Source organism: Phragmites australis, chromosome 24 (genome assembly GCF_958298935.1).
Source record: "Phragmites australis chromosome 24, lpPhrAust1.1, whole genome shotgun sequence".
Lineage (NCBI taxonomy): Eukaryota > Viridiplantae > Streptophyta > Magnoliopsida > Poales > Poaceae > Phragmites > Phragmites australis.
In genome coordinates this window covers 2,393,055-2,417,638 of record NC_084944.1, presented here as the reverse complement: position 1 = coordinate 2,417,638, position 24,584 = coordinate 2,393,055, and the positions used below count along the sequence as shown (strand labels likewise).

The 24,584-nt window shown below is 47.9% G+C and overlaps 2 protein-coding genes across 4 annotated transcripts; both read left to right on the top strand.

Annotated features, from left to right (window-relative positions):
* Window positions 1-11,599: 11,599 nt before the first annotated feature.
* On the top strand, window positions 11,600-14,583 carry LOC133907274 (protein PLASTID MOVEMENT IMPAIRED 1-like). Its single transcript, XM_062349272.1, has one exon. The coding sequence runs from the start codon at window positions 11,836-11,838 to the stop codon at window positions 14,296-14,298; it is 2,463 nt and encodes an 820-aa protein (XP_062205256.1). The 5' UTR covers window positions 11,600-11,835; the 3' UTR covers window positions 14,299-14,583.
* Window positions 14,584-18,445: 3,862 nt separating this feature from the next.
* On the top strand, window positions 18,446-22,762 carry LOC133907036 (monosaccharide-sensing protein 2-like). Of its 3 annotated transcripts, none has more exons than XM_062349023.1 (6): window positions 18,446-18,711; window positions 18,860-18,958; window positions 19,332-19,898; window positions 19,988-20,940; window positions 21,693-21,880; window positions 21,986-22,762. In XM_062349023.1, the coding sequence occupies exons 2-6, from the start codon at window positions 18,880-18,882 to the stop codon at window positions 22,428-22,430; spliced, it is 2,232 nt and encodes a 743-aa protein (XP_062205007.1). In that variant the 5' UTR covers window positions 18,446-18,711; window positions 18,860-18,879; the 3' UTR covers window positions 22,431-22,762. The 3 variants fall into 3 exon arrangements, with proteins under 3 accessions (XP_062205007.1, XP_062205008.1, XP_062205006.1); XM_062349024.1 differs by having other exon boundaries at window positions 18,446-18,750; XM_062349022.1 differs by having other exon boundaries at window positions 18,446-18,958.
* The last annotated feature ends 1,822 nt before the right edge of the window (window positions 22,763-24,584 follow it).

Here is a 24,584-nt window from a genome sequence, read left to right as displayed (position 1 = left end):
GGCTCGATCCATGGGGAGGTGGGGAATTGATGGGATTGGGTAGAGAGCCTCTGCGCGGATCGGTGACGTGGCCCAAAGGACGGGGAGATGCGGTCGATCCGCGAGAGGTGGTGCTGCACCGTTGGATGGGAAACAAAGGCGCATGGTTGGTTCGAACTGAGACCTGCGGATCCATGACGTGGCAGGGTCGTTACTCTCAGAGATTTTTTATTTTACTAATTGAATGCCGGTAAGTTAGAACGGAAGTTAAAAATTTACCTACGATAACATTATTTAGGATTGCGTCACGAGTCATGCATTTCATAAAGCATACGTGCGTGCGCTATGGAATAAAAGAAAAAAAAATTAAAAAAAGAGTTACATGCACGTGGCTAAGGAGCTATGTATAGTTGTTAATGTACTGTTCAAATATTGTTTGGATTGGAGAAAAATGCAATGTTGTTGTGGTCCAATTCAGGGCGGAGTCAGTCCTAGCCCAAGATCCAGGCTGACCTATTTAAATTTGGCTTGGATCTAAAAATTTCTATTGTTTTTATAGTAATTTCAATGGAAATTTGGTGCCATGGCCCGGGCTAAAGTCTAGCTTGCCATGGGCCTGGGTCCGCCCCTGGTCCAATCGGTCTTAGCCTAGTGTAGTCTAGCGCGGGGGCGTGAGACTCAGGCAGCCTAGTTGTTCAACACATGGCCCATACGGTCACGAGATATCACGTCCTAAATTTTTAATCACGCAATCAAGCATAATCATGTCTGTTGGTTTCAGCTTTGGATTGTGGCTTTCAGCTTTTACAATCCGAAACTGAAACAAATAGACAACTTTTAGTTATAGCTTTTTAAAATCTGCTGGTTGGATTGTGGAATCTGAGAAGCTGGTTTTTCTCAGTTTTTGACAGATTGTGAAAGTCTATTTTACTAAACTATCCATCAAAATTTTTTAGAATCTACAATCTAAAAGCTTTTCACAATCCAGCTTTTTACAATCCAACTTTTCACAATCCAGCTTCTATAAGCTGATTTTCAGAATCTCAGCTGAAACAAACAGGCCCTAATGCATTTCGTTAAAAGTCAATTGGATAAGAAAAAAAAATCCAGGAAGAAAAAGAATGAAATTCGCAGTCAAAACAAACCATTTTCTCTAAAACGTGGGCTCCACATGTGGGTTAACCACCCCACCTCTCTATGGGTAGCAGCCCACTCTCTCTCTCTCTCTCCCACCTGCTCCCGAGCTCCAACCAGCTAAGGCAAGAGGAGCACCCCCTCTCTCTCAAACTCTCTCTTCCTCCCTCAAATCCAAGCTCAAAAGAAGGAGTGGAGATAAGTGTGTGGTACCATTGATTGGTACCATTGCGATCACGAGCTCATAAGCTTTCCGTTCCTACAATTCATTTTCGTTTTCCTGAAGGATTCGAGCCGATTTTATTGTCTTTTGGTGTTCTTAGTTGAAGCTCAAAGAACACTGGAGTTCTTCGATTTCCCACCGTTTACTCCTTCTACCGACAGTCCCCAACCTCGGCAAAGCACCTTGGGTAAGTCTTCTAAGCTTCCCATGGCTTGGATACGCATTTGTTTGGTCAAAATCCGAATTTGAAGCTAGGTAGTGAAGTTTGGGTATTTTGATGTTTTAGACCTAATTTGAGGATTTAGATGAATTTGAGTTAGGAATTGAGTTTTTAGGTTGGGTAGTGAGTTCTAGGACCCTTGAATTAGCTCTAAAATGTCTCATTTTGGTATAGAGAAGTTCGCAAATCATTTTGCACAAGTTTTTTCCCTCTCAAACGGGCTGTTCTGGAGCCACCCGGAGAATCCGGGTTTAACCCGGAGGGTCCGGGCGACTCCCAGCAGAAAAATAACAAAGGACCCCTCCCGGAGGGTCATCCGGAGACTCCGGTACCTAGAGTATCCGGGTCAACTTACTCCGGGTTGACTGTTTATCAATTTTTTTTCTTTTATGGTGATAACTTGTAAAATTCATAGTAAATTCTTCGTAGCTCAAAAATTATGAAACTAATTTTTTTGTTTCATAATAACCTCCTCTAATATCCCGCGCCGAGCGATGCACGATCCATACGGTTGGGGCTGTGTCGGTAACACAGGAACTGGGGGTCTCCGAGTCCCGAGGCCAGAACAGCAGAGTGTCACATGGCGCCCTCCCTCGGGGGTTATCTCCCCGAGGTCCGAGAAGATCAAGTTCTGGGAGAGGGTGCTCGGGGCCATGAACAGTGGTCCCCGAGTACCCGAGTTCCCCGATGACCCGAGAAGACCAAGTACCGGAGGGTGCTCGGGGCCATGCACAGTGGTCCCCGAGCGCCCAAGTTCCCCGATAACAGGAAAATCCAAGTTCCAGGAGAGAGTGATCGGTGCTGCGAACAGTGGCCCCCGAGCACCCGAGTCCCCCGAGGACTCAAGGGAAGTCAGTTCTGGGAGAGAGTGCTCGGGACCGTGAACAATGGCCCCTGAGCACTCGGTTCCCTGAGGACTCGAACAGTCAGTTCTGGGAGAGAGTGCTCGGGGCCATGAACAGAGGCTTCCGAGCTCTCGATTCCCCGAGGACCAAAAGAGGGCATATCCGGGAGAGAGTGCTCGGGGCTGCGAACAGTGGCCCCCGAGCACTCACAGTTCCCCGAGGGCCTGAGAAGTCCTTCGTTGGTGGTCCCCACAAGGGCTCAGCGGTGAGGTGTCAACTGGTGAGATGCCCAATGCTGCATTTAAGAGGGCACGTGGCCTGTCACTTTCAACCACTCCCCCCACGCTTGCTGTCAGTCCCTGCCACAGTCTAGCAGGGAGGCGTTGGGGTATTTAATGCACGGGTCCCATCACGCGTCATCCAGCGCGCCTCGGGATAACGTCGTAGAGCTCAAGGCACACCGCCTGCCGCTGTGCTGTGTCAGGTCTGCTCTGATCGGGCGGGCACGCGGGGCTGCTCGGTGGCTGCCCGGTGGGCCCTCCCCGCAGCACTCGCCGAAAAGCCGAATGATGACGAACAAGATCAGACGGGGGCGCGTTTTCAACCCTCCCCGTCACCTCGCGCGGTAGCTCATGATGGTTGCTTTCCATTTATGGCGCCTTAGACTCGCGCCATCCTTTCTAGGCATGCCACCGCCCCGGCGAGTATATAAGCGGGGCGAGTTCCCCGGAGAAGACAGGGGCGATCCAGACCGAAATACGGAACACACCGGGCAAGTCTCGATGAAAACCGAAGCACGGAACACATCGACGAGTCTCGAAGAACAAGGAGCACGAAGCTCTAGACTTAGACACATATTTTTGTAACCCAGCAGATCCTCAGAGAGACATTCTCAGAGCATTTATAGCATACACACAGGAGTAGTGTGTTACGCTCAGTGCGGCCCGAACCTGACTAAAAATCTCCTGAGAATTTACTCCTTCCTGCATCCGATCATTCCCCTCCACATGCATCTCATTTACTCTCATTTATTTTACCTACGATGCGGATTCATAATTATCCCCCCGGCCGAATCTCAAAGGGGTCCCTCCGGATCCCCGCTTGAGGAGTTCATCCTCCGACAGGCTGGTTGGGAAAGGTTGTCACGAGTACCCCTTGTGTGCACTTTAGCGGGTGGCACAAGCCATATGGTTCTCGTGTTATGTGAGTCCAAGAGTATCCTCTGCAGGGTATATAAACAGTTCGAACTACCGCACTCTCGGTCATGAGCATGCTATTGTTTCATTTGCACCTGGTCGTAGAGTTCTCGTTTGTAGGTGATGGTTCGGATATGTGGTTGATGGTTCGGTTATTATGGTGGTGGATGAGTTGGTTTAGTTTACTTATATATTCAAGTACGTATGTTACATTTACGATACAGTTCTATTTATGTTCAGTTGGTTATTGCAGGGTAGAATGGCATTTTAGTTAAGTATAGGTGCTCACACATATATGTCTAGGTTGTCTACCGTATATGTTTTACTTAACCTTATGGTATGTCCTTACTAACAACTCAATGCATAATTCTTGTAGTTGGAATATTATATACCCATATTGTGTAAATCTTGCGAGTACCTTCGTACTCAGGGTGCTGCCCTTAAGTTGATACAGGTATTGCTGCTGCCGAGGAAGAGGTTGTATTTGGCTACTTCGTGCCTGCCGATCAGGGTGGCGGGCAAGAGTAGTTCATCCTACTCTAGGAGGTCATGCTTTCGGGATGGTGCCTAATGGTATGTGGCACCGCTCTCTCTTTTGTTGTATAGGTTTCTTCCGCTGCGTAGTTGTTATTTTCCTTTTGTTGTAAATTGTTGGAAACCGTTGCATGTTTAAAGAACTTGTAATATAATGTTAATTACCCACTTTTTATTAAGCTATGTTGTGATGTATCATGTTGAAGGCATGTGTTCCAATCTTAGGCACAAAACACGTGGCAGGACTACCGGAGTGGTATTCGGATAAATCGTTGAAGTCGTGATTAAGTAAAATGATCGACTTAATGATTAATTCAAATACTGTTTGAACAGTTCCTCACACGAGGCGACCTGGTAGCTGGTGCGTGTGGTCTATGTGAGGGTGGTCCATGTGGGGATGCTGGCCCATGTGGGATTCAGGTGGGAAGGCATGACGTGTTGTATGTCTTGTAATGACACTATGTATTTTTTAAGTAGTAGAGATAAATAAAAATTCAAAAAATATGTCTATTTTTGATAAATTGCAAATCTAGACTCTTATCTGGTTAGAGAGCTAGATGATAGCATCTTCTAGAAAAAATAGTTCATAATTTTTATAATTATTTTGATAGTGTTTTGATTTTTGAGGGTATTGAAATGCAATATTCTTTATTTTTAAATATGTCATTCAGATTTGTAATCTCTCTTACTTAAAAAGTTTTTAACGAGTCCTGCATCGACATGAATCCCATATTTGCCCTGAATCCCACGCCCTCTGAATATATCCACGCTACCCCTCACCTTTTTCATCCGAGGACCTGCAACGTGTGTCTGTCGGTTCCCTTCCCCTCCCTGTGTTGCACTCACGCCACGCAGGATAACGCCCTCATCCCCACTCACTCCCTCCCTAATCCACACCCCTCCCATTTGATCCTCGCTCGCTCCACACCGCCACAAACCCTAACACACCCTCAAAACCGCCACATTGCCTCCTCCCCCCTGCCGCAAACCTTGCAAAGGTAGCTGCCACAAACGGCAATGAGAAGTCCATCTCGCAGAGGTGCTCGTATCTTGTTGGGGCATAGCATCGATTCGGGCCGTTAGAGGTCGCAGAGAAGCGTCATTTGGATTTGTCGTGCTCGATCTGGCAGGGAGCAACGCAAGCCATCAGTGGATGATGCAAAAGTCCCCTTACGATCAGCTGCCCACCATCACCGACCCTTCTAGTTGATTCCGACGATTGTACCAGCTTGAATACTTCCCTTGCCGTGCATCCTTGCGATTTTTTCAGCTTCATCCTGCTTCTTGGGGTGAAAGAGGTGCGTCATCGCCTGTAGCGTCTGGACGCCGTCCAGCAGCATATCCTTATACTGATCATCTTGGAGATCTGCCTAATAGTGAAGAGAAGCACATGCACAACACATAATCTCAGTAGGAGATCTAACTGGGGTTTTTTTTTTATCAAACACTACTCTATTCCTCATTCTCCAAATAGCCCAGACCATAGCAGCTAAAACTATCATATAAAATTTTTCTCCTCCAGGAAGAAAATGTCTGACCCAAAGAAAGTATTGATCTATGTTTGCTGGCCCGCAGTTAGCCCCAATCATCAATCCAACTAAACTCTAGATATATTTAGTCATGGTACATTCAAAAAACAAGTGGTTGATGTTCTCAGATTCATAGTAGAACACATTTGGGATCCACTTTCTATTTCCTTCTGATCAATTTATCTTTAGTGAGTATGGTGTTTTGAAGTAACAACCACATGAGTATTTTGATTTTCAAAGGAAGTTTGGCTTTCCATATTATCTTATACTGGGCACTGGTCTGGTTTCTATGCAAATGATTGTACATTGATTTCACAGAGAACATCCCAGAGTCCTCCAGTGCTAAATGGGCTTGTCCTTCTCAGGGGACAGAGCAAATGTCATTAGGACACCTCTCAATCTTCTTAGCTGGTATTGCAACTCTTCATTAAGCCATCTTCTACAAGAAAATTCCATTGCTTAGTGGTAGCATTAGCAACAATCATATTTTGGTCATTACAAATCTCAAACAGCTCCTTAAATTTGTCCATAAAAAAGACTTCACCACACCAGATATCTCTCCAAAAGTCAGTTTTCATGTCATTTTTAATTCTCATTTTTCTACCAGTAAGGTAACAATATTTAACCTTAACTACATCTTTCCACACAGGGGTCTGTTTAGGGTCAAGCTATAGCTGGGAATCACATTTGTCTTTGATGTACTTTTTCCACAATCTGTTGCTAGATGCCATTTTCATTTTCCATTTTCCACCACAATTTGCACAATAAACTGATATTCAATTTTCTGAGATCCTGAATACCCAATCCACCTTTCATCCTAGGACTACACATGTTGCCCCATTTGACCGGATGATATTTTTTTTAACTCTCCCTCCCTGCCAAAAGAATTTCTTCCTAATTTATCTAGTTTTTCATGAATGATTTTAGGTAGGAGATACATGAACATGTGATATATAGGCACACTGCTCAAACTAGAATTGACCAAGGTGGATCTACCCTCAATGGAAAGGGAACCACCTTGCCATCCATCTAGTCTCTTTAGTAATTTTTCATCCAAAGATAACCAATGGGTCACAAGGAATCTGCTGTTGGATACAGGGATCCCAAGGTATTTAATGAGTCATTCCCCAATGACACAATTGAATATTTTAGCAAAAAAGTGTTTCTTTTCGTCCTCCTTACCGATCATGAGGATTTCGCTTTTTTGAAAACTGATTTTTAGACCAGACATGATCTCATAATTGTAAATGAGCAGTTTTAGATTGATTGCCATTTCTTCATTGTCTTTCAAGAGCAATATAGTATCATCTACATAGTAAAAAACAACAATCCCATTCTCAATATAGTCAGGTATCAACCCTTTAATAAAATGATCATGTTTAGCCATAGCAATCATTTTAGCAAGGGTGTCGACTGCAATATTGAAAAGGAAAGGGGACAAAGGATCCCCTGCTGTAGGAGGATGAACTCCACAAGCGGGGATCCTGAGGGACCCCCTTTGAGATTCGGCCAGGGGGATGATTCTGAATCTATCTCGTACGTGGATTTGGATTTAATGCGAATATGTGAGATGTAGGCGGGACGGATGATCGACTGCTAGTGGGAGTAAATGCTCAAGGGATTTTAGACAGGTTCGAGCCACACGAGCGTAATACCCTACTCCTGTGTGTATGCTATTAATGCTCTTGGAATGCCTCTCTCTGGATCTCTTGTGTTACAAGGTTTTTTGTCTAAGTCTAGAGCTTCGGTCTTCAAGTGCCGATCTCTTTGAGCTTCTACTCGGCTTGTTCGTCGGGGTTCAGACTTGTAAGACTTGTCAGGCTTGTTCGACCTGTTTTTCCTCCGGAGTGCACCCCCCTTTTATCTCGTTGGGGGAGGCTTGGCGTGCCAGAAAGGAGGGCACGAGTTCCTATGAGCCATAAATGAAAAGCAACCATCATGGGGCTACAGTTTGACGTTACAGGGAGTTAAAAATGCACCATCGGCCGGTCCTGTCGCCCATTACGCCAACTCCAGCAGGTGCAAGGGGGGGCCCATCGGGCAGCCACCGAACAACCCCGCATGCCCGTTCGATCAGAGTAGGTCTGACACGGCAGGCGGTAGGCGATATGCCTCGAGCCCAGCAACGATATCTCCGAGCCGTTCCCCTTATGGGTTCCGCAGGGTGACGTGCGATGGGACTCGTCGCATTAAATGTCCCCACGCCTTCCTGCCAGGCGGTGGCAGGGACTGACGTACTCAGTACGACATGCGTGGGGGGAGGGGGGAGTGGTTGGAAGTGACATGCCACACTCCCTCTTAAATGCAGCATCGGGCCTCTCACCAATTGACACCTCACCGCTGAGCCATTGTTGGGTCCACCGGCAAGGGGCTTCTCAGGTCATCAGGGAACTTTGGACGCTCGGGGACTATTGTTCATCGCCCCGAGCGCCCTCTCCAGGATATGTCTCTTCTCGGTCCTCGGGGAACTCCGGGTACTCGGGGACCACTGTTCATTGCCTTGAGCACCCCTCCCAGAACTGGGTCTTCTGGGGTCCTTGGGGAACTCCGGGTACTCGAGGATCACTGTTCATGGTTCCGAGCACTACTCCCGAAACTGGGTCTTCTCGAGTCCTTGGGGAACTACGGGTACTCGGGGACCACTGTTCATAGCCCCGAGCACCCCCCCGGAACTGGGTCTTCTCGAGCCTCGGGGAGATGGTCCCCGAGGGAAGACACCACGTGACATTCTGCTGTCCTGACCTCAAGACTCGAGGACTCCCGGTTCCCATGTCAGCGACACTTGCCTAACCCCTTTTTTTCTTTGACAATAGGGCCCTATTTTTTCATTCACTTTTACACGAAGAGTACCCTGTGTCACCATAGCTCTCGTCCAAAGGCACCATTTGTCATTAAACCCCTGTATTCCAGGCATTTAAATAGGAACTCCCAATTAACTTTATCATATACCTTTTCAAAGTCAAGTTTCACCACCAAAATATTTTTCTTTTTAATTTTGGTATCATGCAGTATTTCATGAAGGCACATAATCCCTTCCATAACATTTCTATCTTTTATAAAGGCATTCTGGCACCGATCTATCAGTCTATGCATGTATTTTTCCAGTCTTAAGGTCAGCATCTTGATAAATATCTTGTAGCTTACATTTAGGAGACAGATATGTCTGTACTGTTGAATTGTGTTGGCCTCTTTTAGCTTGGGCAAAAAGGGTAATAATCCCACAATTAAGTCTATCGATGTCTAGATCATGATCATAGAAGTCATAGAAATCTGCATGAAGTCAAACTCAATAAAATCCCAATATTCTGCATAGAATTCAATAGGTAAGTGGTCAAGCCCCGGAGCTGTATTCTTTTTCATTGAGAACACGTCAAACTTCACTTCTTCAATAGTAAAGGGTCTAGTTAGAGCAGCATTTTCATCACCCTTCATTTTTTCCTCCTCTTTCCAGCAGTTCTCATCCAAATATATGTCTTCTTCTTTGACATATATGTCTGATTTGTCATAGGAAGACATTCATATCTTATTAGTGCTACAAAAACGATAAGGCATGGCTTTTGTCAAGACTAAGAACAATAGAAAAACATCATGTTGAAAATTTTCTTCCCTGTTGAAAATCTGGTGTGTAAATTTTCAGGATGGTCAGATCGACTATTCTGAATTCGTCGCAATGATGCAAAGCAACAGCCCTGGATTTGGGTGGCAGGCAATGGAAAGCAGCATAAATTTACCCCTGAGGGAGGCACCCCAAGTTTACTGATGTTCCTGCCGCTCAAAGATTCCGTTCTCTTGGGCTGCTCATTTGGTTCCTGGCAACCCGTGGGCAAGGTTTGCGACATCAAGAAAAGAGAACATAGTCTAAATAGTCGAGCAGTGGTAAGAGTGGCTAGTACTTGATAGTAGTATACAGGTAGTATAAGTGTGTTCTGTAAGAACAAAGCTATGGTCGTTGTATATGTATCAGCGATTAGTTCGTTTGTTTAGTTGCTACTCTGCTATTTAACAGTATAGGAAATGCATCCCGTTTGATGCCTACATATTTTCCTGTGTGCTGGTGTTCTTCCTTTTGTTTCTTTATTTGCTGTGATCAACACAGTGATGCTTTGGTCTTTTCTACACTTGAGGTTAGGAGAAGTTTACACCCCCTTCAGTCATAATATCTAAAATCCCCAACATGATGTTATCTACAAGCGCATTCTGGAGGAACCACCTTACAAGTATCAGAGATTCAGAATGGAACAAGTTAACCAGGGGCGAGGTTCTGTTGATTGGAGCAAGTTCAAGTGTATGGCCACTGTCCAGTTTGATCCAAGTGAAACTGGTTTGACATCCTTTGGCAGGATCGCGGCGCGGCGTCCTCGCGAAACCAAAAGCCGAGCAGGTTGTTCAGTTCAAACTCGGTGCAGCAAAGAGAGGCTGGGTTGTGCTGGGACGGGACGTGGGTCCGTAGCTAACCTGGATAACGGCCGCCGGCCGAGGAGGCTCCGGAGGCCACAAGCCCAGGACGGCCGGCCGGCCGCGCGGGCGAGGTGGACTGCGCCGAGCGCGCGCCCTGGTCGATCACCTTTCGGCCAGCCCACGGCAAGGAGACGGCAGACTCGTCGGTCGGCAGGCGCGGCCGCTGCTTCGTCGGGCGCTCGCCGTTCGCTTCGCGCGGGGCGTTGCGTGCTGCGTGTGATTCCGCGCGCGGGCGGGTCTTGTGGCTGGGATGCCGGTGCATGGTGTGTCCGTGTGTGGGCGGGAGCGGAAGGCGGGAGCGAGTGGGTGACCGCGACGCCAAGGGGCGGCCCGCGACGCTGCGTTTGTACTGGGCTAGGAAAGGATCAGGTGAGCCTGTACGGTGCTGCCTGTCACCGGTTGTTCAAAGAACACGGTTCAAGGAAAAATTTCACTAGTCATTATCAGAACCATGAATTTACGTTGAGATTAAGATTCGTACGAAAGAGATAGATAGATGAATAAAATCACAAGATAAATAAAAAAATCAACTAATATCGTTGATGGCATCCACACCACATGCAGAGTTGCCTTCCGCGTGTCTAGCCTTTTTACGTGTCAAATTCCACATGTTTTCCCCCTTGATGGCATCAAGTTTCGCATGGCTAGCCACATTACGAGATATACGATCAATCGACGAGCCGGTTGCTCTTTTGAAATGACTGCTGAACGAATAGAAACACGAAAGTCAATCTAAACGGTGCAGAGTCTAATATCCTGGTCACATCTCGCCACGATCAGTTGACCTATTGCTCTTTGAAAAGACTCACAAACGAGAAGGGTAGAAATGGTGGATTAGATGCCTCACAACAAAGAAATACTCGTGGATTAGATTAGAAGAATCCTGACGACGTCCCCATCCACTGCCTGCTCGAATATGAACGTGCACCGCACCAAGTACCGACGTACAGTCGTACACGTACTGCTCGACTACTAGTCTGCTAGCACGTGTGAACGGAGCCGTCGTTTCGTTTGCAACTTTGCAGCACGATCCGATCGATCGGCGACGCCGATAGCTCGTCGGCAAGACGACACGCTCACCGATCCCATCCCAATAGTTCTTGCCGTGGCAAAGGCCACCTACACGCAGCCAAGCAAAGAATTGACCCCGGCGGGCGTCATTTCCCTCTCCAGCATTCACGCCGGATCACATCAGCTTTGCTTTGCCCGCATCAGAAGAAGCTCATGAGTCCATGACCATCAGGCACCAAAGTCTCGTGGCTTCAATCCCATCACTCCCTCTCCGTGTGCATGTGGCCACCGCCTCGTCCTGTCCCGTCCGGCTCGCGCCGTGGATAAGCCACAGCCGTCGGGCGGAGGCGGAGCGGCATGGCGCGACGAGGACCCCTTGATCGAACCAACGACGTGCGAACGGGTCGAATCAGACCCGTCGGATGGAGATCGAGATGTAATTGCATGAGTAACTTCGTCGTTGATACACAGGACCACTGAAAATTGCCAGAATACAGTTAGGTCGTCAGGTGATCTTTCTGTCACAGCGGAGTGGTGTGGTGGTAGGTACGCCTTCGGTTTTCAACCCGCGTTGGCGCCAACACGGCAGCGTTAAAAGGTACCGGGTACTAGCTAGTAGCTAGCGCGGGCGCGCCACGAGTTCTTGGTCCAGCTCAAGGAAGGGGAGCGAAGAGTGAGTACGTACTAGCGAGTGTGAGGTGTTGGCATGGCCGGATCGGGCGGCGAGCCGGTTCCGGCGGGCTCCGGCACTGGCCTGAGCGACTACCTCGACCAGCCCAACGCCATCCACCGGCGCGCCACGTCTCTCGCCATCGTGCGCTCCGGGGCGGCGAGGGATGGCCCACTCGTCGTTGATGGATCCGGAAGGGAGGACCCGAGGGCGCGCTCGTCGCGCCGCCTCTCGCTGTCCTCGTGGCGTGGGGCTCGTTCTAGGGTTCCGGCCGGCGAGACGGTGGCGGCCGTTGTGGATTCGAGGAGCCCGGGCGCCGGCACGGAGGCGGAGGGTGGCAAGAAGAAGGGGTCGTCGGCATGGAGGAGCTGGAAGCCGGTGCGCGCGCTCTCGCACCTCGGGAAGCGCCGCGCGGGGTGCCTGTTCTCGATCGAGGTCGCCGCCGTCCGCGGCGTGCCGGCCTCCATGGAGGGGCTCCGCCTCGCCGTCACCGTCCGCAAGGCGGAGACCAAGGACGGCGCGGTGCAGACCATGCCGTGCCGGGTGCACGAGGGCGCCGCAGACTTCGACGAGACGCTGTTCGTCAGATGCAACCTCTACTTCACCGGCGGCGCGGGCACCGGGAAGCCGCTGAAGCTCGTGCCGCGGAGGTTCGTCGTGTCTGTCGTCGCCATCGAGGCACGGGCCGTCCGCCTGGGGACGCACACCGTCGACGTGAGCGAGCTCGTGCTCGACTCCGTCGAGAAGAGCTCCGAGGGACGCCGCGTCAGGTGGTTCGACAAGACGTTTGCACTCTCCGGCAAGGCGGCCGGCGGCGAGCTGATGCTCAAGCTGGGGTTTCAGCTCATGGAGGACGCAGGGCTCAGCCTCTACACGCAAGCGGAGGACAGTGACGTGTCTCCGGCCGGTCGTGCCAGGGCTCACACCAAGAACTCATTCAGTATCTCGAGTACGCCCAAGCTTTCAGCGTCCGACGCTGCCATCTCACCTTCCATGAGAGCTTACAAGCAGCTCGTTGACAGGCTTCGAATCGACGAGAATGGAGACCCTGTAAGGTATCCGATACCTCGGAAGCCCGGCGACGATGAGCTTTCCATAGCCACCACCGACGCCGGGGATTTGTCCAACCTCCAGGAGTACGAAGTGGTGGAGAAGGGCGTAGAGACGGTCAAAGAAGTTGTGCATTATCAGGCTCACCGCGACGTGTTACGGGAGCTCGACTCCATTGCCGAGCAGATAGAGGCCATCGAGGCGCTGATGACCAATGGCGGGAAGAAGTCGCCAAAGGCGGTGGACCAGCAGCAGCGCCTCGACGCGGATGAAGAGATGGTGACGGTGGAGTTCCTTAGAAAGCTTGAGGTGGACGATGACAAGATGAAGCTCAAGCAGCCCGTGACTCCAAGAAGCGTGTCGCCGGGGAAGGCGGCGACGCCGCCAGTGGTGCCGGACTTGGGACGGGGAATTGGCCCCGTGGTGCAAACGCGAGACGGTGGGTTCCTGGTCTCCACGAACCCGTTCGACTTACCCCTGGCGAGCAAAGACGGACCTCCGAAGCTCGCCATGCAGATGTCCAGGCCGTTCGTGCTGCCGGGCTCCATGGCCGCGACCGGTTTCGACGTGCTCCAGAAGATGGCGGCTGCAGGCGGCGCCGACGAGGTGCGCGACAAGGTGGCGTCGCTCGGGGGCATGGACAATCTCACGGGGAAGGCGCCCGAGCAGGTGGGTTTCGAGGGCATCGCGGAGGCGGTCATCGGCGGGCGGCGTACCGAGGGCGCGAGCTCGAGCGCGGCGCGGTCCGTGCGGCTCGTCCGGAAGCTCGCCAGCGCCGTGTACGAGGGCCGGAGCGAGCGCGTCGCCACTGGCATCTGGAGCGCGGGGGACGACCCGGAGACGCTGGAGGAGGTGCTCGCCTTCTCCCTGCAGAAGCTGGAGGCGATGGCCGTGGACGCCCTCGCGGTCCAGGCCGAGATGGCCGACGAGGACGCGCCGTTCGAGGTGGCGGCGGCCGCGGGTGACACGAGCGTTTTCGACTCGCTGGTGCCCTCCGAAGAGTGGTCCGAGTCCAGCGGCTCGGATGGCCGCGTCACGCTGGTGGTGTCCCTCCAGCTGCGCGACCCGTCGCGGCGCTACGAGGCGGTGGGCGCACCGATGGTCGCCGTCGTGCAGTCGGCCAGGCTGCTGGGCGCGTCCGGCCACAGCGCTGGGAGGTTCAAGGTGCGGAGTCTGCACGTCGGCGGCGTGCAGATGAGGTGCCCCCCGTCCGGAGCCGGCGGGAGCGCGAGCTGGGGCGCGGAGAGGCAGAAGCTGACAGCGATGCAGTGGATGCTCGCCCACGGGCCGGCCCGCGCAGGCAAGCGAGCGACGATGCCGTCGGCGCAGGCGAGGGAGAGGGTGCAGCGTCCCGACGTCGTGTGGAGCCTGTCGTCGAGGGTGCTCGCCGGGATGTGGCTCAAGACGGTGCGCAACCCGGACGTGAGAATCGGCGCCTGCGGCAGGTGAGATCATCTGCAGACTGCATTGCGAGGACGTGCATGGGCGCGTTGTGCTTGATTTCATGGTATCTTTCTAGATTCCAGAGGTATATATACGCAGACGTGCAAGATCAGTGTTGTAGAATTGTCAGTGTGTGTAGTAGCATTATTGTTTCAGATCGTCATGTGATCATTCATGTTGCTATGGCTTGGATCAAAGCCTAAATAGTAATCGATTTGATAGGAGATTGTTTACTAATCCGGAATTTTAAAAACTTTGGACTTTGTAGGAAGTTTTGGCTCCTTTTCCTGATTCTTTAGTTGCACTGGGCCTGTTATCTTAAGACCAAGAAAGAATTGTTCTTCTCTGAAGCCCCAGTAAGCAACGGTGATGAATTGGAGCATGTCACAGCGCTGCACTTTCCCCTGAAAAAAAGCAGCTTTGTACTTGAAACAATAATACCGAGCGTTTTTTAAGGCTACGTACCCACACCATATAAGTACGCGTCTATATACATACTAAAAAAGATTAGAAAGCTCAAGACCTCTAATACACGAAAACTACAGTACCACTAAACACCCACATATATGTAGTCTAAGCTACTCTAGACCCAAACCCAGACGCTACTACAAAAATACCGAGCATTTGATCGTCCAGCAGCAGCCAATCCAAAATGACCTGTTTACTTTGGACAATGTCACTGTCGTACAGTTCCTTTTTTTTTCTTCAAACCGTCACTGTTGTGCAGTTACAGCAGTACAGGTAGACTGTTCAGCATCCTTCAGCTCACGATGCTTTCATATTACGGACGGTTCTTGGAAAATGACCTCGAGTTCAATTGCGCACACATGTGCTCCCGGGTGCATCCTCCAAGAGATTCTCGATTGCAAAGTTCATTTAAGATATTTCACACCATTCCAGCAATCTGCCACAACCACAAGAAGTCATGGATCAGAGCAGCAAATGGAGGCGCCAACTCCTTAGCAACTCAGAGGCCTGACCAATGAAAGATTCACAGAAAAATCTCATGAACAAAACGAGTTCATTTGTGCACATATGCTACCTAAGTTCAGACTAACATGTTTCTGCACCTGGATCGTTCATCTTTTCCTTTCTCCAAACGATCTGCACATCTGAAACAGACGTGATTCTGAAGATCTTCAGAGATCCGTGAGCAGAAAACAACTTAACGGCGCCGAGCTAATCAGCCTCCGTCCTCCAGATCGATCAGTTCATCAGATATTCAGATATCTCCAGACCCGCGACCATCTTGCACGGAGCCGTGGCGTCGCCGCACAGGTCCAGCGCCGCCCAAGCACGGGCGCCCCGTCCGTCGACGTCAACGCATATATGGACACGCGCCGCTCGCACACAGGCGGGCTGTCGCCGCCGGTGACTCATCGACCAGAGTCCCAAACCGAACGCCTCGTGCTGACACCTGTCCGCGCCCATACTTCTCTCAGCACACGCAATGTCGTGGATTTACGAGGCTCCTATAGCTCGGTTTGTCGAGGCTAGCTCGCTTGGATAACGAATTGGCTCGGCTTCAACGGAGATGGTGTTTTTGTTTTTTAAGTGCTGTTTTTCACGTGCTACAGTAGAATAGGGATAGATGGGACCTAACAAATCATCTGTAACAGATGCTGTAAACCGTTTTGCTACAGCAAAGCGGGCTTTTGCTACAGTGAAGCGGGATGGAGGGGAGACACGGCAAATTTGCAGCAAGAAAACGGCTCCCACAATACTGTTTATAGTGTATGCGTGTGGATCCAGATGAGAAGTAGAGTAATTGAAAGTAGAAAATATGGTGTCTGTTGGAGATGAAAAAAATAATAAATGCTGTAATAGTGATAGAGGATGTTGTAATAATATTATAGAGGATATATTTTTAGAATTTTTGTTAGAGATGGTCTAAAACTAGGGAGTTTGTTTCGGTTAAAAAGCTTGATCTGTCTCGTTTGATTTATTATTATTTTTTACCGGGTCCTCTTGAGCTAGAACTTTACCTGGGACCTTCTTCGAGATTATTTAATCCCGATAGATATGACCTGGATGGTTCATGCGTTAAGTACAGTTTAACTTTAAATTCAAGAGCGCACGTGAGACTAAGCATTTTGACAATGTTAATAAATTATGATAACCCATGACAATATTAAAAAACACATAGATGTTTCGATATTTAACATAGCTTTTGCTAATACCAAGTTTGTCTTATAGTTTGGATGACAAGTTGGATATCATCGTACATAATAATATTACTATACTTTGAACTTGGAGTTTGAGATTGTCATATTTATTGAGCATAAAAAGCTAATTGAGCGGCTCACGAGTTGGCTCATTAAGAAAATGAGCTAAAAAGAGATTTGGCTCGGTTTGTTTAAAATCCGAGTTGAATCACAAGCTGAGCTGTTTCATGAGCTTAGAGCTTTTCTATCAGCTCTAGCCATACGATAACTTAACCCTATTTACAAAAATAGATACCAAAATTCGAGACAACGTGAACAAAACCTACCGTTATCTACGCTAGACTGGCTCGATTTTTGAATTTTGATGGTTTCTCTGCTGCTAACTTATTTTTGGAATTGAGAATAAGTTTAAGGCACAGTGAAGATATATTTGAGGTACGCTGAGGTGGATATAAAAGGCAAACCGGCTGGTTAAGTTACAGTGACCTGTTTGGGCAGCTATGATGGGACGATCAAACTATGGCCATGGAAGCTCCAAAAGGTTGATGATATTTTTCTTTTTTTGCGGGCAAAGTTTGATGATATTTTTTCTACTGAAAGCAACATGCAGTGACGTGTATAGGTTCTTTTTTTCTACACCTATGATGAAAATGTAGAACGCCACCACTCAAATTATGAGGGCCCGAAAGAATCTAGGGTTAACAAATAGGGGCAGGTTGGCCCCTCAATTGCTCATATCTGCACAAGAATTCTTAAGATTTTCGTTGCTGGGGCCGGTGCATGAAACATTTTATTGGATTTTTTAATAGAAGCGGAATCAAAAGAGAAGATGTTTAAGCTAGTTCTTAAATTAAACTCTAGAATCCAGCACCTGTAATGGCTCCTGACCTCTTGTGTGACGTGTCAGGTCTCATGAATAATTACATGAAACTTATGTGATCTTACACTCGTAAGATATTGTTGTAATGTCTGCTGAAATGATCTATTTATTCAGCACGTAGCTATCCTGTGTATTCTCGAACAAAAAAAAAACTGACCATAGTACACATTTCGCTACTGAATCTAAACCGGGGGCATTGACACCGGGAGCGTATCTAGAAGATCATTAGAAACAACAGACCTCTCTAAAAAAGAAGAGGGTGACATGTGGATCACCTCTATATTCCACTTCAATCAAAGGACGTCATTTAGATTAAATTAAAGGATTTTATTATGACGCATCAGATAGGAAATTGGACAAGGTGGCATCCAAACATTTGCAGGACCAAAAGATGTCTTCGTCATCTTGATAAGCATTGTAGATTATAAAGTTTGGGACCATCAGGTCACCCGTTTTGTGTTATTCTTCCTGGTTACTTCAAGGTGTGCAGGGATGCGTCGTCATTCCTTGGAGCAACATGCACCGGCGGACCCATGAACCAACCAAAAGGTGCTAAATTTTCGGACCAATCTTTTTACAAATGTCCTTATTTATCCATCATTCTCTTTTTTTGAAAAATTATGATCAACTAAGTTAACATAGATCTATAGACAAAAATGCTCTTCTACCTTCGTCTCTAATATCAACATCAAACTCTTTGTACTTTTAAAGACCCGCAACACTATCATATATATTTAGCTCAACATGTGCTCTATTTTGCTCAACACCGCTTTTACTCAATATCATATGTATGCCTCCTTGCAAGCTAGCACTTCCTTGAGAATAACCTTGCTTTGAGTTCTTGGGAATTCCATTTGGAGTATGATTTAATTCTTTTTTGAACAATGGTAACACTTACCAAAACCCCCTTTTTTTATTAATAGCAAGCACATAATGTCCAGTTGTCTCCCATATAATTCTCCCTGGTGCTCACCTGCCAATAAACAAATACATCGCAGCGCTAATTCTCACGCCAAAATCTCACCCCAGTGGACTCTTGGGCCCACCAGTCAGCCTGTTCTGGGGTCACTAGCTGAGTGTGTGTGAGGAAAAAGACCCAACACTCGTCTCTACCCCGCACTCCACTGTCCGCTATCATCTCCCCCCTCCGACCCCTCGCAGGCTGCAGCTCTGCTCTAGCTCCCTTCGCTCTCCAATCCCAACGCACGGGGCTAGAAAAGCTTGCGACTTTGGCGAGAATCCCCCCCCCCCTCGGGTACTCCCATCTGGCCACCTGACGAGGTCCCCGGATTCCGCTCCAGTGTCCACCGCTGCCGCCTGCTAAGAAGGTCCCGTGGCCGACCGGGGATCCCGAATCTCGGTCGCCTGAGCGGGGTAAGCGAGAGAGCCTCCTGCTTGGATTTGATTGCGTAGGCTGGTTCTTTCGAGTCCGATTCGATTTCTTGTTTGCTCGAGGGTTACAAGATTTCGTATGCTGGTGAGTGACGACGCACGCTGTTGTTGCGTGGTGTCGGTTGTGCAGGGGTAGTAGATTCGGCGGCCATGACGGGCGCCGTGCTGGTCGCCATCGCGGCCTCCATCGGCAACCTGCTGCAGGGCTGGGATAATGCAACCATCGCAGGTAACCCATTTTACAAAGAAAAAAGGTTAAATCTTTTTATACAGTTTCGTATATGTCTTTATGTTGCGCAAGTGTCCATGTTGGGTAGCAATTATTGGGTTCCTGTCGAGATCATGATGTGTTTGGTGGAATCGAGTATAGTAAAACATTTCTTTATTATTTTTCGACCTTCAATTTTACCAAACAGTAGTGATTTCCTCGAGAACTTCGAATCTGTTCTTAGCGCGACTAAATAATTTTGATGAATCCGCCATACATAGTCTCTCTGTCTGAAGCTTATTACCATGGAGGCCAACATGTTTCAAAATTTTGAATTGATACTGATGTCTTCACTTCATCCTGACCCTGTTGACCTGATATCTGATCTCTGCAGGGGCGGTATTGTACATAAAGAAGGAATTCAACTTGCAGAGCGAGCCCCTCATTGAGGGTCTCATTGTGGCCATGTCGCTCATTGGGGCATCAGTCATCACGATGTTCTCCGGGGTAGTGGCTGATTCTGTTGGTAGGCGGCCTATGCTGATCGCTTCGGCTGTCCTCTACTTTGTTAGCGGGTTGGTGATGCTCTGGGCACCAAACGTGTATGTGTTGCTCCTGGCAAGGCTCATTGACGGGTTTGGTATCGGTTTGGCTGTCACGCTTGTTCCTCTGTACATTTCTGAGACTGCTCCGACAGACATTAGAGGACTGTTGAACACATTGCCGCAGTTCAGTGGGTCGGGAGGGATGTTTCTTTCTTATTGCATGGTGTTTGGGATGTCCCTCATGCCAAAACCTGATTGGAGGATCATGCTTGGGGTTCTATCGATCCCATCGCTTATATACTTTGCATTGACTGTCTTCTACTTGCCTGAATCGCCGAGGTGGCTTGTGAGCAAAGGCAGGATGGCTGAGGCTAAGCGAGTGTTGCAAAGGCTGAGGGGAAGGGAAGATGTTTCAGGTTTGTGTGACTTTGCAAGATATAATTCAATGTATTGTACTAGCTATATGGTTTGTGTGGTGATTACTCATGCTGGATTAACTTTACAGGAGAAATGGCTCTTCTAGTTGAAGGTTTGGGGGTTGGCAAAGATACGCGTATTGAAGAATACATGATTGGCCCTGATGATGAGCTTGCTGATGAAGGGCTGGCTCCAGATCCAGAAAAGATCAAACTATATGGACCTGAAGAAGGCCTATCTTGGGTTGCCCGTCCTGTTCGGGGGCAAAGTGCTCTTGGAAGTGCGTTAGGTCTCATCTCTCAGCATGGGAGTATGGTTAGTCAGGGTAAGCCCTTTGTGGATCCTGTTGTCACTCTTTTCGGAAGTGTCCACGAGAAGATGCCTGAGATAATGGGGAGCATGCGGAGCACATTGTTTCCCAACTTTGGCAGCATGTTTAGTGTTGCGGAACAGCAGCAGTCTAAAGCTGACTGGGATGCTGAGAGTCAAAGGGAAGGTGAAGAGTATGCTTCAGATCATGGTGGAGATGACATTGAGGATAACCTCCAAAGCCCACTTATTTCGCGTCAAGCAACAAGTGTAGAAGGAAAGGAGATTGCTGCACCTCATGGTAGCATAATGGGTGCTGTGGGAAGAAGTAGTAGTCTTATGCAGGGAGGGGAGGCAGTAAGCAGCATGGGTATTGGTGGAGGATGGCAGCTGGCATGGAAATGGACTGAGAGAGAAGGTGCAGATGGGCAAAAAGAAGGTGGCTTCCAACGTATTTACTTGCATGAGGAGGGGGTACAAGGCAACAGGGGTTCTATATTGTCATTACCCGGAGGGGATGTTCCTCCCGGTGGTGAGTTCATCCAGGCTGCAGCTCTTGTGAGCCAACCAGCTCTTTACTCTAAGGAACTGATGGAACACTGTTGTGCTGTTGGTCCTGCCATGGTACATCCATCTGAGGCAGTTGCTAAAGGTCCAAGATGGGCTGACCTTTTTGAACCTGGAGTGAAGCATGCACTGTTTGTTGGCATAGGAATACAGATCCTGCAACAGGTAACTAGATTTTGCCTCTATATACATTCATAAGTGGACGTGATACCTAATTTAGCACTTGAGAAACACCAAATTATTTCTTCTAGTTCTTTCATGAATTAAAGTTCTTTCTCTTTAAACTAAAGAGTTAAAATTAAAGCATCTTGCTGCTATGTGCTGCACTGCTGCTAATAACTTTCTTGTTAAAGCTCTTACTTTTGGCCTTACCAGCAAATGTTTAACAGCCTATGGATTATGGTAATGAACTCTCTGGTATTTGTTTCTGTTCCCAAGAAGGAAATGAATCTGATGATACGATGGATGCTAATCTGGATAGCATAGTTTTTTCTGACTGCAAACACTACCAATTTATCTTTAGTTCCTAACACAAGTCAGTTTTGACATCTCGCAGTAGTCAATCTGAAGCCACATGCCGTGGTGTTCTATATAAGGAACACATAAACATATTCTGTTAAATAAGATACTAAGTAACAGTTCTGAGTGGGCTTTGGGAGTTGGCACCCCTGAACTTTGTTTAGGTCACAGAACTTGATTAATAGGTATTTTATTGGAAACATGGAAATGGTAGGTTGATCTTTTCTCCCCATTCACTTGCAAGGACATTTGTGAACATGTTCCAGCCTTCCAAGAATAAAGGCTCAGCACAACATTTCACGTTGTGACGTAATTTTTGTTTTCCTTTTTACTGTTTTTCCGTCAATATGGTATACAAAATGTTAGTGTGTTGGCTATTAACTTACCTTCTTATGCAGTTTGCCGGCATCAATGGTGTTCTCTACTACACTCCTCAGATTCTTGAGCAAGCAGGTGTTGGTGTTCTTCTTTCAAACATTGGTCTAAGTTCGTCTTCTGCATCTATTCTTATCAGTGCCTTGACAACCTTACTGATGCTTCCGAGCATTGGTATTGCTATGAGGCTTATGGATATGTCTGGAAGGAGGTTAGACTTCATGTCTCACATGCTATTGCTTATTTATGCTCGAATGTACTTCTGGTAAAACTAAGTAGAAAGAGTAACAATTCTTCTGCCTTATTTCTCATTCAGGTTTCTTCTCCTTGCAACAATCCCTGTCCTGATAGTAGCACTAGCTATCTTGGTCGTGGTCAACATTGTGGATGTGGGAACCGTGGTACATGCTGCTCTCTCCACAGCCAGCGTCATAGTCTATTTCTGCTTCTTCGTCATGGGGTTTGGGCCTATTCCAAACATTCTTTGTGCAGAGATCTTCCCCACCACTGTTCGCGGCATCTGCATAGCCATCTGTGCCTTAACCTTCTGGATTGGTGACATTATCGTGACGTACACCCTTCCGGTGATGCTGAACGCCATCGGACTTGCTGGTGTTTTCGGAATATATGCTGTGGTTTGCATACTGGCTCTTGTATTTGTCTACATCAAGGTGCCGGAGACAAAAGGTATGCCTCTTGAGGTTATCACCGAGTTCTTCTCAGTTGGAGCAAAGCAAGCCAAGGAACCTAGGGAGGATTAATTGCTCAGATCCGGCGATCAGCGTCGCTGGCAGTAATTTCGTGGTCTTCAAACTTCACTGTGGTTAATCCTTTGATGCCGGGTCAAAGAAACTTGGACCGTCCTACGGAGCGGGGGACAGTGCGCCTAAAGAGATGAGTCGACTGTACATCGTGAGGCTTGATACTGTCATAGGCCGGCTTTCAGAACTAGGATGTGTAGATCATCATCTGTTCTTTTTTGCTTGGAGACTCTGTATTTGTGTTCGTTGGAATTTTTGCCTGTCACTAGTGGTGTATGACAGTTATGTTATTGTGTTTTTTGTCTTCTCAGTACAGTTCCTCTCTAATTTGAGTTCTGGTTGTTCACGAAAAGACTAGTGACTGATCAAGGATCACCATCTGTTCGATGGGGGCAGAGAAGGTACAATCATACAATTCATGCTACCTGAATATCTCCAATGAAGGCAGAGAAAGTGTAATCCCTACTGGCCGTCAGAGTAGAACCAAAAAGCTGCTGCTCTTGGGCTTTTCATGGTTGTTTTGGTGACTCACAATCCCAGCGAAAAAGGTGATGTGTTCACTTCTAGTGGTACCTCTCGAGATCAGATTGGAAAAATGAGGTCCCAGGTTGGCAAACTTTAGGTTCAGGAACATGTGGGGGAAGATTCGGGAGGAGCCAGGGTCCTCTCATTTGCTGCTTTTCAGATATGTGATGAGTACACCAGGTGCACACGACCGGAATGGCGCTGGATCTGCCGATTGGCTCAGGCTTTGTTTTAGTAGGCCCTAGAAGTAACAGATATAGTATCTGAACTCACTCACTCATTATACGTACATACTCATTCACACACCCCTTTAAACGTAAGCTAACACCTATAGTCTATACTTATACGTCTGTGTTAAAGAGATATGACTTACACGCCTGTCTTAAAGAGATAGTCTCGAACAGTAACATCCAATTAGCTCCGGTAAGACACCAGCGCTGATCTTGAGGAACGAACACTGGTGTGCAGCGTGCCATCGCACCACTTGCCAAACGAGCTACCGCTCGTTCTCGCCGATTGGCTCAGGATTCAGAGCTTTGCTTGGCTATAGCTGCAGATGTAGAAACTACGTGTCCAGAGTGAGGAACTCCAGGATGCATGAAGTGGGTCTCGCTCTCGCAAAGGCGCTAATTTCGGAGCATTTTGAGCCTATATCGGTCCACTAGAAACGCAAAAACGTTCCAACATTTCTTCTCGTCCTTTGGTAAATCTCGGAAATCTGAAGTAAAATCTGGCCACGTTCTGCAAGGCATCCTAACAAACCCATGGAACAATAATCTCTAGAAGTAGTAGATTCTTAAAACGGAAAAAGGTTTCGTGTCTAAAGACAGAGCAAGCAGCAAGTAAGCCGAAAAGGGAGAGTTCCGTATTGCGGCAGTTGGAAGCTGGCGCTAGTATTTGTATAGTAGTATACACCGCAACTGATCTACACCACTGCTGACGCTGAACAGCAGCGCCCTTTCTCTCGTCGTGTTGGCACCAAACAAACATGGCATGCGCTGTGTCCTCGGGCTCACGACGGAAACCGCGGGGGGATTCGCGGTGATCCGAGCTGGGCATCTGCCAGTGGCAGGAGTTGGTGACCGACTCTGGTCAGTGGTCTCTGGAACCTTTGGTCTAGAAAATTCAAAATTAGATAATATATATAAGTCTATTTGTTAAAATAAATAACATATTATCTTATTTATAATTTTAGTATTCGTATTCGGCATATCATTTATCGAAAATGGAATTTCGGTACACAGTACACCGAAAAAACACGGATCCGATCATATTCGGCACACCGTGTGTCGAATATGGGCTACAGTACCGTATTCGACACACGGTGTGCCGAGTATGGCATTTGCCTGTGTGCGGTCACTAATTTGGCACACCGTGTGCCGAATACGTCACTATAGCCTGAATACGGCACTGTAGCCTGTATTCGGCACAGTGAATATCAATTGTATTCGGCACACGGTGTGCTGAATATGAGCTACAGTGCCGTATTTAGCACACGGTGTGCCGAAATGGTTTTTCGACGTACGGTGTACCGAAAATCCATTTCCGATAAATGATGCATCGAATATGGATGCTAAATTTATAAATACGATAATATATTATCTATTTTGGTAAATACGCTCATGTATA

Excerpts from the sequence above, each read along its gene's own strand:
- LOC133907274 (XM_062349272.1), top strand. The coding sequence starts at position 11,836 with ATGGCCGGATCGGGCGGCGAGCCGGTTCCGGCGGGCTCCGGCACTGGC.
- LOC133907036 (XM_062349023.1), top strand. The coding sequence starts at position 18,880 with ATGACGGGCGCCGTGCTGGTCGCCATCGCGGCCTCCATCGGCAACCTG. Across the intron at positions 18,959-19,331 it reads GGATAATGCAACCATCGCAG|GGGCGGTATTGTACATAAAG; the intron begins GTAACCCATTTT and ends TGATCTCTGCAG. Across the intron at positions 20,941-21,692 it reads GAATACAGATCCTGCAACAG|TTTGCCGGCATCAATGGTGT; the intron begins GTAACTAGATTT and ends CTTCTTATGCAG.